Genomic DNA, 15,484 nt, shown 5'->3' on the forward strand with positions numbered 1-15,484 from the left:
ATGGTCTATAGATGCTGAAACCAAATTAACAAAGGTCTAGACATGAGAAGATTAAAAATCAGAATTAGAATAAGAGGATACAGAGACAATACCTTTCACCTCTGCAACGACTGATAAAGCATCACAACCTTCTCAAAGAATCCAATGAGAAGCTCTCTAAGTCATACAGATGGAATCCTTCTTGCCAACTCTCTTTGTTCACCAACTCGCCGCCGCGCTTCTCCATATCCTCTGGATCCAGAGAGATTACATAAGTAGAATCTGTGAATTTCATACTATATCGATTACCATTCAAATTTATACAAACCTTGCTCAGTGTGCTAAGTCTTCCTCGTAGACTGAAAATCTTCTCTGGTTTTTCCAACTTATTGTACTTGATTCATGATTTGGAGAAGCCAACTTTAAAATTGACTTTGGAGCTTCTCTTTCATCTTCCAACAAAGCACCTGCAGTTGCTCTTCTAGTACGCATACTCGGAGGCGGTGAATTGCTTTTCTTTGCCTGCAAAAAATCAAGATTTAAGCCATTGTTAAGTCTCTCTACAAAACCCTTTATGCTTAAGCCAATAGAAAAAAACACAGAGCAAAATGTACCAACTGAGGATTTAAAAGGAGTAAGAAGAATAGATGAAACAGAGCTCTTCGTCATCGTCTCTCTATCGCAAACACTTCTGCTTCACGGAAACTTTGGCCGATAAATCCTCTTAAAAGCACAAAATCAGAGGATTTTTGCAGATTGAAAGTTCACCAAAGAAGAAACCATCCTTAAAGCCATAATCGAAGCTAAAGCCTGGCACGAAGCTCAACAATCCCTTGTCAATTTGCATAAACCTCGGACGCTTGCAACCAATTAACCAAACCCAGCAAAGCTCTCTTGTTTTATCGACACCGCTTGGACCAGATCCTCAGAAAATTGCAGACTGGGTTGGATTATCAAAGATGCCCTAAGTTTCTCCCTTTTTGAAGGTTCAAGCTCCCATCGATTCACGGCGTCAGCTTTATCGACCGAAGTCATGGCTTTGAAAACAGCTATGGAGTCCGCTCTTGGTTTTGATTTGCTTCAAATCAGCTCGCACTCCCAATTGCTTATCTCCCTGATGAGATCAGTTGAGGAATCAAGTGAATTGAGATCTCTGTTTCTTAATCAACTAATCAGTGGAGACAAAATAAATTGGAGTTGTGACTCCATTGTCGCAAAGAAAAAAATAAAGAGAAGAAAAGATAAAATAATTTATTGAATAAAAAAGAAAACAAAAAATAACATAGTAAATTAGTTTAACTTCAGAAGTTAAAACAGTCAAATTGTTTGTTTTCTTAATCTACTCAAAAAAGTCCAGAACGACACTTATATGGGATCGGAGGGAGTATGTTTTTATTCTGGCAATAAAAAATTTCATAAATTACATACTTAATGGTTGCCCAAAAAAAAAAACTACATACTTAATAACAAAAACTATACCTTAAAAAATGTTGGAACCAAATAAACCCTGTTTAAAATTATGTTTTTAGATATAAGAAAATAACAAATTTTAAAGATTCTAAGCAAAATAACAAAATTTACAAATCCCACTAAAATGAATCCTTATCTTGTAATTGATTTAATCTACAATATAAAACATGGTTTTCTTCTCTACAACAAATAATACAATTTTGTTTTGAAATTATACTTTTTTTTAAAGAAATAATTTTTAATTGATTAGTTTGGTTCCACTTTGCAAGTTGCTAATAATTTTGTTACTATTTTTTGTCAAGTGTGTGTGAAATGCATAGTGATTGATTAATTAGTGGAAATACATGGAAAGTTGGAAACTAATGATAAAGTGATATTGTTTTCTTTTACTGAAAAAGTTGTATAAGTTATTAAATATAAAAGTAGTGCTATATATAACTCAACTATGAAATTATGAACATTAGTATAGACAATAATATTAGAAAGTGTGAGGATACCGGAAATGTACTCCACAAAATGTGATAGCTAACAATAATAATACAAAAAAAACTTGTAAAATCCTGATTGTACAATTCGTTTCTGCATTATTTTCATATACTAATCAAAATCATACGGTATTTATTATTCTGTTTGTATTATTAAGGGCCATGTTATTAGTTATACGGTATTTATATGGGTGTGGTGCCAGTTTTATTTTTACTATTATTGCTCTTGTTTCACGTGGTGTATCTACCTGTCAAGTAGGAGCATTATTATATTTTTTGGTAAATTAATATGATTGAACTTTCATGTGTTCACGTTACTCATACATCAACAATCCCATTCCCCACAACAGATGATTCAAAGAAACAAAAAAAAAAAGTGCTCCGTATAGCATGTTTTAGGCGACAAATTATTATTTTATTTTTTTAAAAGATTATTGTGTTACTTGTAAGCATTCATTACTACATCTTGTGATATAGAAATACAGTTTTTAATTTTTAAATGTAGCAAAATCATATAATTAAAGTTGTAAAAAGATGAGACATCGTGTCATACATTAATTTTCTCTCCAAAATTATAAATAAATATATATATATATATATATATATATAATATGCTGCCTATCACCCAAGAGATTAAGTACCGCTTCATACGAATGTAAGTATATGGCTAATGAGCCGAGCTGTTGTAACCCAATGGTTGATAAAAAAAAACATGCTGCATATAATTATTTGAAAAAATTGTTTTTTAGTTAGTTTTGTAGCATACAACTTGGTATATATTTGTTGGTAAAATTCTATGAATTTAGAGTTCACATCATTTAATTTTTGAGGTTAGTTTTGAAATTATTGTCAAATATACATCATTCACATTCTCACATATTAATAAAATATCCAATAATTCCATAAAATGGGATTTTCAGAATTCAATTTGTAGTAGTTTCATATATGACATACCATGATATGTTAAAAATATGATTTTTTATTATTTTTTTTGTTTCAAAAATATAACATGTTATGCTACATAACTGGTGACGAACACAACAGACATGTTGTTAATTTAGTGTTTTCTACAAATGGAATATAATACAACATATATGAGATGTCATAACACATGTTATTAAATTTATAGTATGCCAGTTACTATTATACTCATATATAATATACTATAAGATATCTCATAAATGAAATTGAAAATAACAAATGTACTATACAAACAAATAACATAGATTATCATATAGTCAAATAATGTATATATAATTAATAGATTATGTTTTTATTTTTACGTCAAATAACAGATTATCATATGTTGACCAAAAAAATAAAATAATAGATTAACATATAGCGAGATAATATATGAATAAAGATCAAACCATAAATAATAGGTTGTACTATTGTATAATGTCATACACTTGCAGAACGTATGTTCCATTTACAAAAGGATTAATTATATATAGATAAACTAGCCTAGTAATTAGTAAAACAATAGTAATAATTAATGGACTAATTTATTGATCTAATAGTTTATTGTTCGTAAGGGGGAACATTTGTTCTCTAACTTAGTGGACTAATTTATCCATAAAGGAGAGGCGAACTAAAAAGACAAAAGAGAAAACATGACAGTATATATATCACAAACCTAGCTCTAAGGTATCACCCCGATAAACGAATATGGCTAAATTAGAATACATGACAGTATACCAGACAAATTCAGCTACCTCGCAAGTCGCAAATATGGGATATGACCTCAGAATTGATATTAATTTAGGTCAGAAAGGAGATCGCAGTGGATACCTAGCTAATTCCAAATGACTTAAAATGTGGTTTCTCACTCGAAGTTGCATTTACGATTTTATTCTTCTACCCAAAAAATTACTCGAACTAAAATATAGTTCATCGCTTAAAAGATGTGTTACATAAGTATTTTTTGATAAAAGATGAGAACATAAAATTTAACATATAGAACATGAAAAACATATTTATGTATAATGTTATTAGTTATACTGCTATACTCAAATTCATTCACGCAAAGAGTGAGAACTAAGTTTTTATATTTTAATATTATATTATCTTCTGAAAACTCAACGAAATTAATTAGAAAAATAGGCTTTAGTCAACAAAGCCTTGTTTTATTCGATTTCATTTGAGAAGCATTGTGTAGCCTCCATTGTAACTTTAACCCTCTCTCTCTCTCGCTCTCTGTCTTGCACTGCCTTATGTTTTTTTCCTTCAATACAGGCAGTTCAAGAATATAGTATGGGACCTAAGGGGTTCTGCGTTAATTTGTGGTTACACCACTTATCATCGTTTGCTTGAGTCTAGTTTGGTGGGACTGAAAAAGAAGGAGGTAAACAAATCTTCCTTTCACTTCCCCAACTCCCCCCTTGACATCTAGTTTTCTATTTATGACATCTATAAATGTTTGGACAGATCAAGTTGCAAAATGAAGAGGAAAGTTTTGGTGACTGATAGGTCAATCTCATTTGCAACTTACTGCTCTTGTTCTTATTTGTAGCTGTAGTATTTAAATGCCCCAATCTGCTTTCTTATCTGATCATGGTTTTTTCCTTTTTGCTATTCATCTACATGTCGCTATTGATAATGCTAACTACAAAGGCTAAACATTTCAGATCGCTTATTAACGCCTTTGGTGTTTTGAGACTGTGGACATATGAAAGGAAGTTCTTATGGTTGAATCTCATTTTTGGTTTTTACAGCTTATTTAGTATGGACGGTGACTTTGCACCAATGGAAGAGCTCTCTCAGCTTCGGAGGAAGTATGGCTTCCTCTTAGTTATTGATGATGTGAGTTGGTTGACTCTGTTCAAGCAAAATTTTAGTATGTTGGTGTTTTTACTGAAGCAAATTGATATTGATCGGTCAGGCCCATGGAACATTTGTTTGTGGTGAAAATGGAGGTGGCGTGGCTGAGGAATTTAACTCTGCAGCCGTCGTAGATTTATGTGTGGGCACTTTGAGTAAGGCAGCAGGGTGTCACGGCAGATTCATAGCTTGCAGGTATCCATGCCTATGTGATCTGAAATTCGTGAATCAAGAATATGTATTAGTGTTGGTTCATAGCTTAGGACCTCTGTTTTTCATCGAAGGACCTCTGCTTTTCCTTTTTGGTCGATCACAAAACTTGTTGGTCGTGTGAAATGTGATGCGTGTTTCTATCATTTTTAATCAAAAGAGACAATTTTAGCAACAAAACTTCACAATGGTCATATACCAGAACTTAATACTTCATAACTTTTTCTTTCTTTGAAGTCGTATTCCTCATGCCTGACTTGACTCCGGGTCTGACTTTGTTTATCATTCGACTATATTGTAGTTGAGACCTAGAGGGTTACTAGTTGATCAGTTCGACTCCAAGAGCGATCTGATAAATGCAATTTTCACTTCTTCTTTTATTCCAGGGTAAAATATCACTCTCTTTGCTTTTGAAACTTTGAGATTTCTCGGGAGAACAAAACTTTAACAACCAGAATTAAAAACACATGCAAATATCTTGCACCACGACCTGCAACGATGCTTCTTGCTTCCTCACTGGCTGCAATATTAGCTGAGGCGCATGAGCACGAACCTGTCAAGAACCTCATTGGTGCTGTCAATGTACACGATGAGCTCATCTTTTCAATTTCTTGATGGGTGAATAGAGAATCTTGATGTTAGAATTTTACGAAATGCAATAATTTAATAAATATATATCTTAAATACAATAATTTCATATTCTACTTTAAATTTTTTATTCAAAAAAAAAAAAAAATCAAATTAAGAGACTCAAAATTATAACCCACCATTGGAGGGAAAATTTTTAATTAGAATTTCCAAGGTTCTTATTCTACTAAAAGTACATAATATAGTAATTAAAAATTTTAAGAGCTCCAAAAATATAAACCCCCATTGTGGATGCCCTTAGTTGTTAGGAAGATTCTTGTAGCCACCTTTTAAGTTAGACCAAAAAAAAAAAAAATGATTGTGTATGAGTATATATACCCGACCCTTTTGTAGTTCAACTCACAAAACCAATTCCACTTTTATTTTCTTAAAAGGTCTCAGAGCACACAACCATCTCTCCGTTGCCTCATAGACACTTAACAATCGTGATCATGCCAACATCCGCGACAATGGTGGCTCCATCAACTGGTTCTTTCCCCAAAAAAGATCACGAATGGCGTGCGATTTTGTCTCCTGAACAATTCAGAGTTCTCAGGGAAAAGGGCACAGAGTAAGCATAGTCTTAATTTACAGATATAACTTCTTAATTTATATTTGCATCTTTCTCAAGACAACTACAATGTCATAATTGTTACTAGTCCAAGATTTTGGTGTCCGGCCTGATAATTCTAGAAAATAGATAAAATTTGTAAATTGCCATGCACATATAATCACTTCCTCTTAGACGGTCTTCCTGATTTTGTAATATATAGAGCCCGGGGTAAAGGAGAGTATACCAAACTGTTCGACGAGCGAACCTATAGCTGTGCTGGCTGTGCAACTCCTCTTTACAAGTCCACCACTAAGTTCGACTCTGGTTGTGGCTGGCCTTCCTTCTTCGATGCTATCCCTGGTGCCATTAAACAAACGGTAATTGACATTTTCTTTTCTTTTCTTTTATGAGACACAAATATTTTAGTAAGAAAGAATTGTCCATTGAACAAGTTGCATGCTTATTTATATCTATCAGCCGGAGGCAGGAGGGAGACGAATGGAGCTCACGTGTGCGACATGTGATGGACATTTAGGTCATGTTGTCAAAGGAGAAGGTTTTCCCACAGCGACCGATGAGCGTCACTGCGTCAACAGTGTTTCTCTCAAGTTTTCCGAAATTTCTTCCCAATAATTCGATATATCCATGTTTGATGACCGCTCTTGTTCGACCGATTCATCTCCTTCAAGAAAATGTGAAGATCAAGTGTGATCGTTTGAGATTGTTATATTATGTCACGTTCCTAGTCATGCATGTATGATATGCTCTCATTGTTGTTTATGACTTGTGTGATTTTTTCTTTCTCTCCCAATTATATATATGTATCATATGTTATCTTTCCATTGACCACCTTGATATGTTAAATGTAAATCCGATATAACAAAATTTGGCATTTGTATCAATATCTCTGTTTAATAGTTTAATTATAGTAAGTATGATGATTTTAATAAAATGCGTTTCTTGGGCATATATATGCCAGCTTACCATGCAACTGGCAACTAAAAGGTTAAGCAAAAGAACTGAGCAAAATAATTTATAAGGTGAAATTACCATGCATGGAAAATGGTGGAGCCCAAAAAATAACGGGTTTGAATCATATATGAATACAGCTTTTCACGTTTTCCATGCATATAAAACTAACATTGATGAACCATGATATTGACTTTTCAACATCATACTTCAAATAAATATTGTGTACTGTTATAGTGATATAAGTTCCTGAAGTAAATTCCCATGATAGACGGTGAAGTAGTTAATTTTGTAAAAAGCAATTTGGTTTTTCTTTTACCCACTTCCGGAAATCCCCACACCAAACTCAAGAATGTGTGTATTCACATGGTCGACTTTTTTCTCTAATATATCTATCGATTGTTTCATTTTCTGCATGAAATAAGTGTGCCTCTTCACATTTAAATGCTCAAAAATGGCCATCATAAAATGAATTTACAACTCCGGTTTAGTTCAAAATTACAAATCTCCAGTTTTTTAGATATGAAAACGTGTTGGAATCGGTTAGAAGAAAGATTACAACCGCTTCATAATAGATGATTTCTTAATTCTAAATATGATTTATTTGTCCTATATAGTAGACATTTTAGGCTTTATTATATGGCGTACCAAAAGCATTTAAGACATGTAAAAAAACAGATGGAGTATCTAGTATTTAATGTAATTACGCTTTGCTCATCAACTTGTCTGAGCTTCACTGTGGTAGGGGACGTGTTTTTGTCAACCAATTCAGCCAATGGCTAAGCTACATTTATTTTTCATTTGCTCTTAACTTGCTTTTTAACCTGTTTTACGGAAGACTTCAAAATTTTAACGAGCCAGAATCTAATGAGCCAAAAGACGACGTGACCAAGAGAAACGAATAAAAAATTTTAAATTTGTATTCGCATCGTGATCAAATGAAATTATATATAGTATACGTCAAAACGAGTCTACGAAGCACTACCTCACCACTCTCATTGCTGGTCTTTTAAATCTATTGCATTATTGATACCTAAAATTATTATTATTTGTTTAAAATAAATAGTATCCTTTGGACGATTCTCCTGAGCTGTTTGAAAGAAATTCTCTTGGATTCGGATGGAAAAATGATTAGGAGCTTCAAAATTAATACTAGATGATTTCTAGTAGAAATCTAAAATATATATTTTTTCAACTTGTAGTAATAAACATCTATAATTTTTATTATAATGTACAAAATCCCTTTAAAACAGAGATTGAGTATTTAATTACAGTTTGATCTTGTCTAAGTCTTTCTTTACTGTGGTCAACCAACACACCCTATTGGCCATGGAACTTTAAATTTTATTTGCGTATATATAAATTATGATGATAACATAAACTAGTAAACCCTTACAACAAAAATATAACAAAAAAAGAAGCATACGCTTCTAAATGCATATTTAAGCTGCATTTTCTTTATTGAAAACACTAACACTATAAATTTTAATTTGTTTTTTAATATGAACTTTGGTTTTTTCTTATAGACCGAAGTTGCTTATTTCAAAGTCTATAACTTTTTTTTAATCATGGAGAGAAGAAAAAGTAATGAAGTTGTCGTAATCTATGATGAACACAAACCAAACAATGTTCTTAACTATTTTTCTTTTTTGTAATCTGTTCAACGAAAGACTTTGACATTTCTACGAGCCATAGTTTTATTTATGTTATAACTTATGACATTTCAACGACCCAAAGTTTTATAAGATAATAAACGTGACCAACAAAAAGAATAAAACTTAAAAATGTATTCGCATCAGCAATACCTCCCCTACCCACTTTCGTTGCTGTTATTTTTAAATCTATTGCATATTCATTCACACATAAATTATTATTATTATTTGTTTAGAATAGTTCCTTTAATTTGGACGATTCTCCTGAGCTCTTTCGTTTGTCTATCCCTATTTATACCTCCAATCATCATAAATGTTATATCACAATTAAAACAAGTCTTTTGAACAAAACTTCGAACAAAAGCTATAATCACTTCCTCTTTGATATCTCTCAAACATCATTACATAAGCAAATCCAATTCCTGTCATGGCAGCAGAAGTTCCAACAACTGGTTTTGTCCAGAAAGAAGACGAGGAGTGGCGTGCGGTTCTGTCTCCTGAGCAGTTTAGGGTTCTCAGACTAAGAGGCACAGAGTAAGTCCTCTAGCTAGGTATTTTAATTGTCGATCGGCTTACTTGCGTAGTACGTAAGTAGTTACCTTAACACGTTGTTATGGTTTTGTGATTTTAGTAAACGAGGCAAAGGAGAGTTTGTGAAAAAGTTTGACGAAGGGACTTATAGTTGTGCTGGTTGTGGAACTGCTCTTTACAAGTCAACCACTAAGTTCGACTCCGGTTGCGGCTGGCCGGCGTTCTTCGACGCCATCCCCGGTGCTATTAAACAAACTGTAATTAAAAATTGACTCTTCTCTATGCTTTTTTTTTTGGTGATTTTACATTTTTTTATATTAAACCATTAATGAAGTGGCAAAGATATAATATGGACATTTATAGCCAATCGGCAAACCATTTAAACCCATAATTAAAAGATTAATTATAATTAAATTAACTTTGATGTTTGTTTTTTTTTTGGTTTGTTGATGTATATATATAGCCAGAAGGCGTAAATGGAAGAAGAATGGAGATAACATGTGCAGTTTGTGATGGACATCTAGGCCATGTTTTCAAAGGAGAAGGCTACGATACTCCTACCAACGTGCGTCACTGCGTTAACAGTGTCTCTCTCAAATTCGCCTCTGCTGATTCCTCCCAATAATTATAACCATTCATAGAACCAGATTATCTCATGAAATCAAAAGAATCAGTCCATGACCATGAGACGCTTGCTAGTTTACATTCCTACTCGTGTGATATTATCATAAATTTTCGTCCAATGTACGCTCTATAATGATAATAAACTTTGTTTACTACAAAAAAAAATTAGAGAAAAAAATAAAAAAACTCTCTTTTTTTTATTCTTTTTTGCCAACATATTACACGGTTACACCATCCATTTACTTAAGAATCTGTGACAATAGACATACTAAGAAATCTAACACGAATTAAGCTGTGATGATAGAAGAGGCTGTCAGATTTCATTATAATCGATTTTGGGATTTCTTCTTTTTTCCCCTCTTTTTTTAACAAAACATATGCTTCCATTTCATTAAAGAACAAGTAGCATGCATAACAGGTAGAGTAGCGTAGATAATATAAGAGGGCATACCCCAAATTCAAAAGCAAAGAGAGTACAAGGATAGATAGTAGCAAAAGATATAAGGGTCTTGAGAGCTATGGACCAAGTGCTGGATAGCAAGCTGGAGCCTGTGAGATCAAGCCATATCAATGCAGCTTCCATGAAGAAAACATTGGAAGGGAAGGTGGCCACTGTCTTGATTCGAAGACTGTATGGCGATGAAACAGTCAAAGCTGAGGATCTCATCGAGCTGAGAAGGTCTACACGAAGTAGTGCTTTGCCAAAGGTGTGAGCAGGGTTGAAAGTGCTCTGAATACCGATCACTGCAAGGGTGATTACGGTTATAAGGTTGCAAGGGAGAAACTTGAAGAGGTTTTGGTAATCACTACTCCTTGGAATGGTGATCATAATGCCACTACTCTTCAAGCCTAAGTGAGGGAACTTCAATAAGTAGATGATATGCAGATTGGAGAGCTTAAAGCAAGGAAAAGATGGATAGATCAAAATGGCTAAACATCGGTAATTCCCGTTCCGAAGAGGTGGAACCATAATACCGATTTTAAGCCTGGCTATACGTTGAGGCTGAAGGAGTTGAGGGTTTGGTGATATGCAGCAAGTAGAAGCAACAGATGCAAGTATCATAAATCGCCAAAGAGACGGGTCAAGGTTAGAAATATAGCTCTACAATGCAGTCCTCCATACCAAAGTAAACAACTTTCCTCGACACAAATAGATATCAAGCCAATCAGAAGAGATCGAGACTCTACTACCGAGGAGACCCCGACTTGACCAAGTAGAGGAACTCGATACTAAAGATTTTGAGCTTGAACTAGCTTTATCACAACCGGTTCTGAGGATGTAGATTCTACTCTCAGAAACTTCTTGTTGAGTACACCCAAACAAACAGGTGACACACAGGTCTAAACGGGTTGGGTTCAAAACAGCTTTAGCGGATCTAAACATCTTCCAGTTCAGGGGCAACACATTTGACCAAGCTATCCTAAAAGCCAAGGATTTAGGTAGAGAGTGAGAATCGAACCTGGACCAGAGTGGAATCAATGGTGTGTTAGAGAGCACCAAGGATGTAAGTTTCACCGTCAAAGTTTTCGTCGGCTCCATTGTCAAAACAGAGCTCCCGTCCAGCTGCAGCCAAGCAAACCACTTGGTGAGGGGAAAAGATTCCAAGGAGCGGAGATTTGTTGCGGTTGACATCGATAGGAGGCGGTAAGACCGGTGGAAACCGAGGCAATTGGGGCGTTCAGGGGTCTCAGAGGGAACATCTCGTGGTTGGGACCACGAAGGAGCAAGCACAACGAGACGATTCACCAGAAATTGAGGCAAGGGAAGGGGAGAAAGAAGCTGAAGCATGTTCGGAGTTGAGATCCAAAACCTGGAGGGGACTCCGGAAAAAACAAGAGACCATGAAAAAGAGTACCAAAAGATGCAGTAGAGAACGGAAGAGCTTGATAGAACTGAGAAACCCCGACGCCGGCGAGCCGGAGCTCTACCGGCGTCGAGGAGATTTGGTGGTTGCGGCGCCTCGATAATAGTATCTGAGAAAGAAATATTAGGGCGAACGATATTTACTGGTTAGAGATCTTCTTTTTTCCCCCTCATTTCGCTTTCTCGTGACACATAGATACAAATTGATCAATGAGGTTTAAATATAAGGATACACTTTATGAAAAATGAGCATATAACTACACAGTCCAAAATATGAAATGGGTTTCTCAGACATGTTGTATAATCCAACGTTCGATCAATGTATTTCACGCCAGAACAGGAGACGAATCCGAGAGATTAGGCTCCATAAGTTAACAGTTGGCAAGCTTTGTTTTTAGTGATTATAGATAACTATTAACAATTATTGTCACAATCTCAATGTAATAGATGTTGAATCATTGGTCTTCAAATTATATCTTTTTTTTTGTCAACTTGTCTTTTGTTTACTCTATTAATCCAAAATACAACGCTTAATCCGAATATATAAATAAGAGATATAATTAAACTAATCCACCACCTTCTCTTAAAAATACACTCACTTAAAGTTAAGACAAAAGCTATAACCACTTCCACTTGGACGTAGTTACTGTTGCATTCTAATGGAACTTTACCCCACAACTATAAAGAAAAACAATAGTATGCAGAAAAAGTTGAAAGTATCATTAAAAAAATATCGACATTACTTATTATATACTTATATGAGTTTTTCTTTCATCCAAATCCAAAATTTCCCACACCAAACTCATGTCTTATCTAAATTCATTGATATAATTCTCTGCATGATATAATTGTGAAACTTCACATAAATGGTCAAATGGCCTTCATTCTATGACTTTTAATTCTAGTTTAGTTCAATTTATGGATCTCCAATTTAAACATAAGTAAATAATCAGAACTTTAGAGATCCATAAATTGATGAATTATTACTGATTATTGTAAAAATAATATTATAACTTACATTCTTTTCTATAAAGAGCTGATCTCTAAATTTCCTAAACTAGAAGAACAAAGACAAATATTAACATTAATCAATAATCTTTTAATTTTTTTTTTAAATATCATATCTTTTAAATTTTCAAATTTCAACTTTGTCATCTCAACCATCAATTTAGGTGGATCTCTAATTCTCCATCTTCCAATATAGACTATTTAGTTACGCTTTGCTCAACTTGTTTGAGTCTTACTGTTTATAAATGGTATAATCATGGAGAGAAGACAATAATGTTTTCTCATGACACATAAAAATGCTCGTAACTCCACGTTTAAATCTGTTCAGCAAAAGACTTGGAAGATTCAAAGAACCATAGTTTTATTTGTTTTTGACAATTAAACGAGGAGCCATAATTTTAAGAGGAGAAAAATGTGATCAATATCATTAAAAAATGAAATAAATGTATTAGCATCGTGATCAAACCGAGTCAAAAGGTCCACATGCACTACCTCGGTATTTTAAATTTTTCCCTCTCTCTCGCTTTCTCCTCATTATCATTTTAGATCTAGGTCTATTGCGTTAATTAGCTGTAATTACTTAAATTATTATTATTTGTGTAGTATAGTATCTTTGGACGATTCTCCTGTCTCTCTGAGATATACTATTCTTGTCTATGCCTATTTATACCCCCAACCCATTTCCATGTTGAATCACAATCACTCAAAAGCTAATCACTTCCTCTTTGATTAATCTCTCAAGCATCATTACATAAGCAAATCCTATTCCCATCATGGCAGCACCACTTCCAGCTAATGACGACGAGTGGCGTGCGATCTTGTCTCCTGACCAGTTTAAAGTTCTCAGAGAAAGAGCCACAGAGTAAGCCCTCTAGCTAGGTATCTTAATATTCGGCTTACTTGCATTGTAAGTTTGTTACCTTAACATGTTGTAATGGTTTTGTTTTGTGATTTTAGTAAACGAGGCAAAGGAGAGTTTGTGAAAAAGTTTGACGAAGGAACTTATAGTTGTGCTGGTTGTGGATCTGCTATTTACAAATCCACCACTAAGTTCGACTCCGGTTGTGGCTGGCCGGCTTTCTTTGATGCTATCCCCGGTGCTATTAAACAAACTGTAATAATTATTTGACTTTTCTCTATAGTTTAATTATTTGAATCCATATGTATATAAATATTATAATCTAAAATAAAATTTGGCTTTATTTTTTTGGTTATGTTAATGTAATATAGCCAGAAGGTATGGGTGGAAGAAGAATGGAGATAACATGTGCAGTATGTGATGGACATCTTGGCCATTGTTTCAAAGGCGAAGGCTACTCTACTCCTACCGACCAACGTCACTGCGTTAACAGTGTCGCTCTCAAATTCGCTGGTGCTGATTCCTCCAAATAATCATTCATCGGACCACTTTATCTCAAATGAAAGAATCTATTCTATGATTCGTGAGATGCTACTTTTTTACATTCCTCCTACTCATAATATAAATCTACGTTTAATTTCTAAAATTATAATAAACTTTGGTAATGAAGAAAAATTCTTCTTTTTTGTTCCTATTTGTCATTTTTGTTACGAACTTAAAATTTATTGACAAAAAAAAAAACTATTGTGAAGGAGGAAAAACTAAGAAATTAGACACATCAGAGTTCAAGCTTCTGGATCCGAACCAAATACTATAAAGCCCGTCGTCTAGCTTCAACGAGCATGGCTTTTTGTCAATTCGAGGCCAACATAGTTATACATATTTCAACATATCTTTTACTTAGATGTAGAGAAATAAATCATATCACGAACTAAGAAGCTTAATCATTCATACCTTATTTGGGTTGGAGTAAGTCAATGATTAAGCTTCTTAGTTCGTGACAACACATTCTTCTTCTTTTTTTTTAATAGTATATGTTGCTTACTATTTAAAAGTAATAAACAAAGCAACCTTTTATAACAACATACTCCTTATGTATAAAAAGCATCATTTAAAATAGAACAAAAAGTGGTTAAAACATCACTTAAAGTAATACAAAGAGAGTCTTAATTACCAAAAAAAAAGTTATAATTAATAATGAATATAGCATGTTAAGTTTCATGATTACTTCAAATCAATTGGTAACAATTTATATTTCACTCATAGTCTTTTACCACTTTAAATCTAAGTTATTTCAACTTGGATTGTGCTACCACTAGTTAGTTTGGGGTTGAAATCAATATTCTTATATTTATTTGCTGTTGCATAACATATATATATATATACATATAGTAATTATACATTTCAATTCTTTATGAATAATAAGGAGAAATTAAAAGCTGTTAAAGCATGTAGAGAATCAGGTGGAGTATTTGATTACTCTTTGGAATCTTTTCAAATTCTATTAATATTTGTTTTAGTCAATGGAGATAAGATTTCATTGTTTTGCATGCATAAACACATATTAAAGGCTTTTAATTATACCCTCAAGTGCCCTACCCATTGCAAACGTTGAATCACACACAGTCAAACCATATATCGTCTTTAATTTCATAATCTAGCAAAATATAGATATTAATCACGATTATTTCCAATCGTTAAACATGTATCATTTTCACTCATTTAAAGACTATTAATATCTTTTCATATGGTTGAGACAATTAATCATATATCACCTTATACTTATATTGATGAATGTCATTTTCAGATCTGGATTCATGTAAGTAACATTAC

At 33.5% G+C, this 15,484-nt stretch overlaps 3 protein-coding genes and 1 pseudogene across 3 annotated transcripts; all 4 read left to right on the forward strand.

The window, feature by feature from the left end:
• Positions 4,065 to 5,138, forward strand: LOC104718138 (8-amino-7-oxononanoate synthase-like). Its single transcript, XM_010435815.2, has 4 exons — positions 4,065 to 4,239; positions 4,368 to 4,403; positions 4,649 to 4,736; positions 4,816 to 5,138. The coding sequence occupies exons 2-4, from the start codon at positions 4,375 to 4,377 to the stop codon at positions 5,086 to 5,088; spliced, it is 390 nt and encodes a 129-aa protein (XP_010434117.1). The 5' UTR covers positions 4,065 to 4,239; positions 4,368 to 4,374; the 3' UTR covers positions 5,089 to 5,138.
• On the forward strand, positions 6,002 to 6,679 carry LOC104718139 (annotated as a pseudogene).
• Positions 9,069 to 10,120, forward strand: LOC104718140 (peptide methionine sulfoxide reductase B8-like). Its single transcript, XM_010435817.1, has 3 exons — positions 9,069 to 9,299; positions 9,397 to 9,553; positions 9,760 to 10,120. The coding sequence occupies exons 1-3, from the start codon at positions 9,193 to 9,195 to the stop codon at positions 9,919 to 9,921; spliced, it is 426 nt and encodes a 141-aa protein (XP_010434119.1). The 5' UTR covers positions 9,069 to 9,192; the 3' UTR covers positions 9,922 to 10,120.
• On the forward strand, positions 13,473 to 14,345 carry LOC104718141 (peptide methionine sulfoxide reductase B8-like). Its single transcript, XM_010435819.2, has 3 exons — positions 13,473 to 13,654; positions 13,750 to 13,906; positions 14,023 to 14,345. Exons 1-3 carry the CDS (start codon positions 13,566 to 13,568, stop codon positions 14,182 to 14,184), a joined length of 408 nt encoding a protein of 135 aa, XP_010434121.1. The 5' UTR covers positions 13,473 to 13,565; the 3' UTR covers positions 14,185 to 14,345.

The sequence above is a fragment of the Camelina sativa genome, chromosome 10, assembly GCF_000633955.1.
Source record: "Camelina sativa cultivar DH55 chromosome 10, Cs, whole genome shotgun sequence".
NCBI lineage: Eukaryota > Viridiplantae > Streptophyta > Magnoliopsida > Brassicales > Brassicaceae > Camelina > Camelina sativa.

Excerpts from the sequence above, each read along its gene's own strand:
- LOC104718138 (XM_010435815.2), top strand. The coding sequence starts at position 4,375 with ATGAAGAGGAAAGTTTTGGTGACTGATAG. Across the intron at positions 4,404-4,648 it reads AAAGTTTTGGTGACTGATAG|CTTATTTAGTATGGACGGTG; the intron begins GTCAATCTCATT and ends TGGTTTTTACAG. Across the intron at positions 4,737-4,815 it reads TCCTCTTAGTTATTGATGAT|GCCCATGGAACATTTGTTTG; the intron begins GTGAGTTGGTTG and ends TTGATCGGTCAG.
- LOC104718140 (XM_010435817.1), top strand. The coding sequence starts at position 9,193 with ATGGCAGCAGAAGTTCCAACAACTGGTTTTGTCCAGAAAGAAGACGAG. Across the intron at positions 9,300-9,396 it reads CTCAGACTAAGAGGCACAGA|TAAACGAGGCAAAGGAGAGT; the intron begins GTAAGTCCTCTA and ends TTGTGATTTTAG. Across the intron at positions 9,554-9,759 it reads CCGGTGCTATTAAACAAACT|CCAGAAGGCGTAAATGGAAG; the intron begins GTAATTAAAAAT and ends GTATATATATAG.
- LOC104718141 (XM_010435819.2), top strand. The coding sequence starts at position 13,566 with ATGGCAGCACCACTTCCAGCTAATGACGACGAGTGGCGTGCGATCTTG. Across the intron at positions 13,655-13,749 it reads CTCAGAGAAAGAGCCACAGA|TAAACGAGGCAAAGGAGAGT; the intron begins GTAAGCCCTCTA and ends TTGTGATTTTAG. Across the intron at positions 13,907-14,022 it reads CCGGTGCTATTAAACAAACT|CCAGAAGGTATGGGTGGAAG; the intron begins GTAATAATTATT and ends AATGTAATATAG.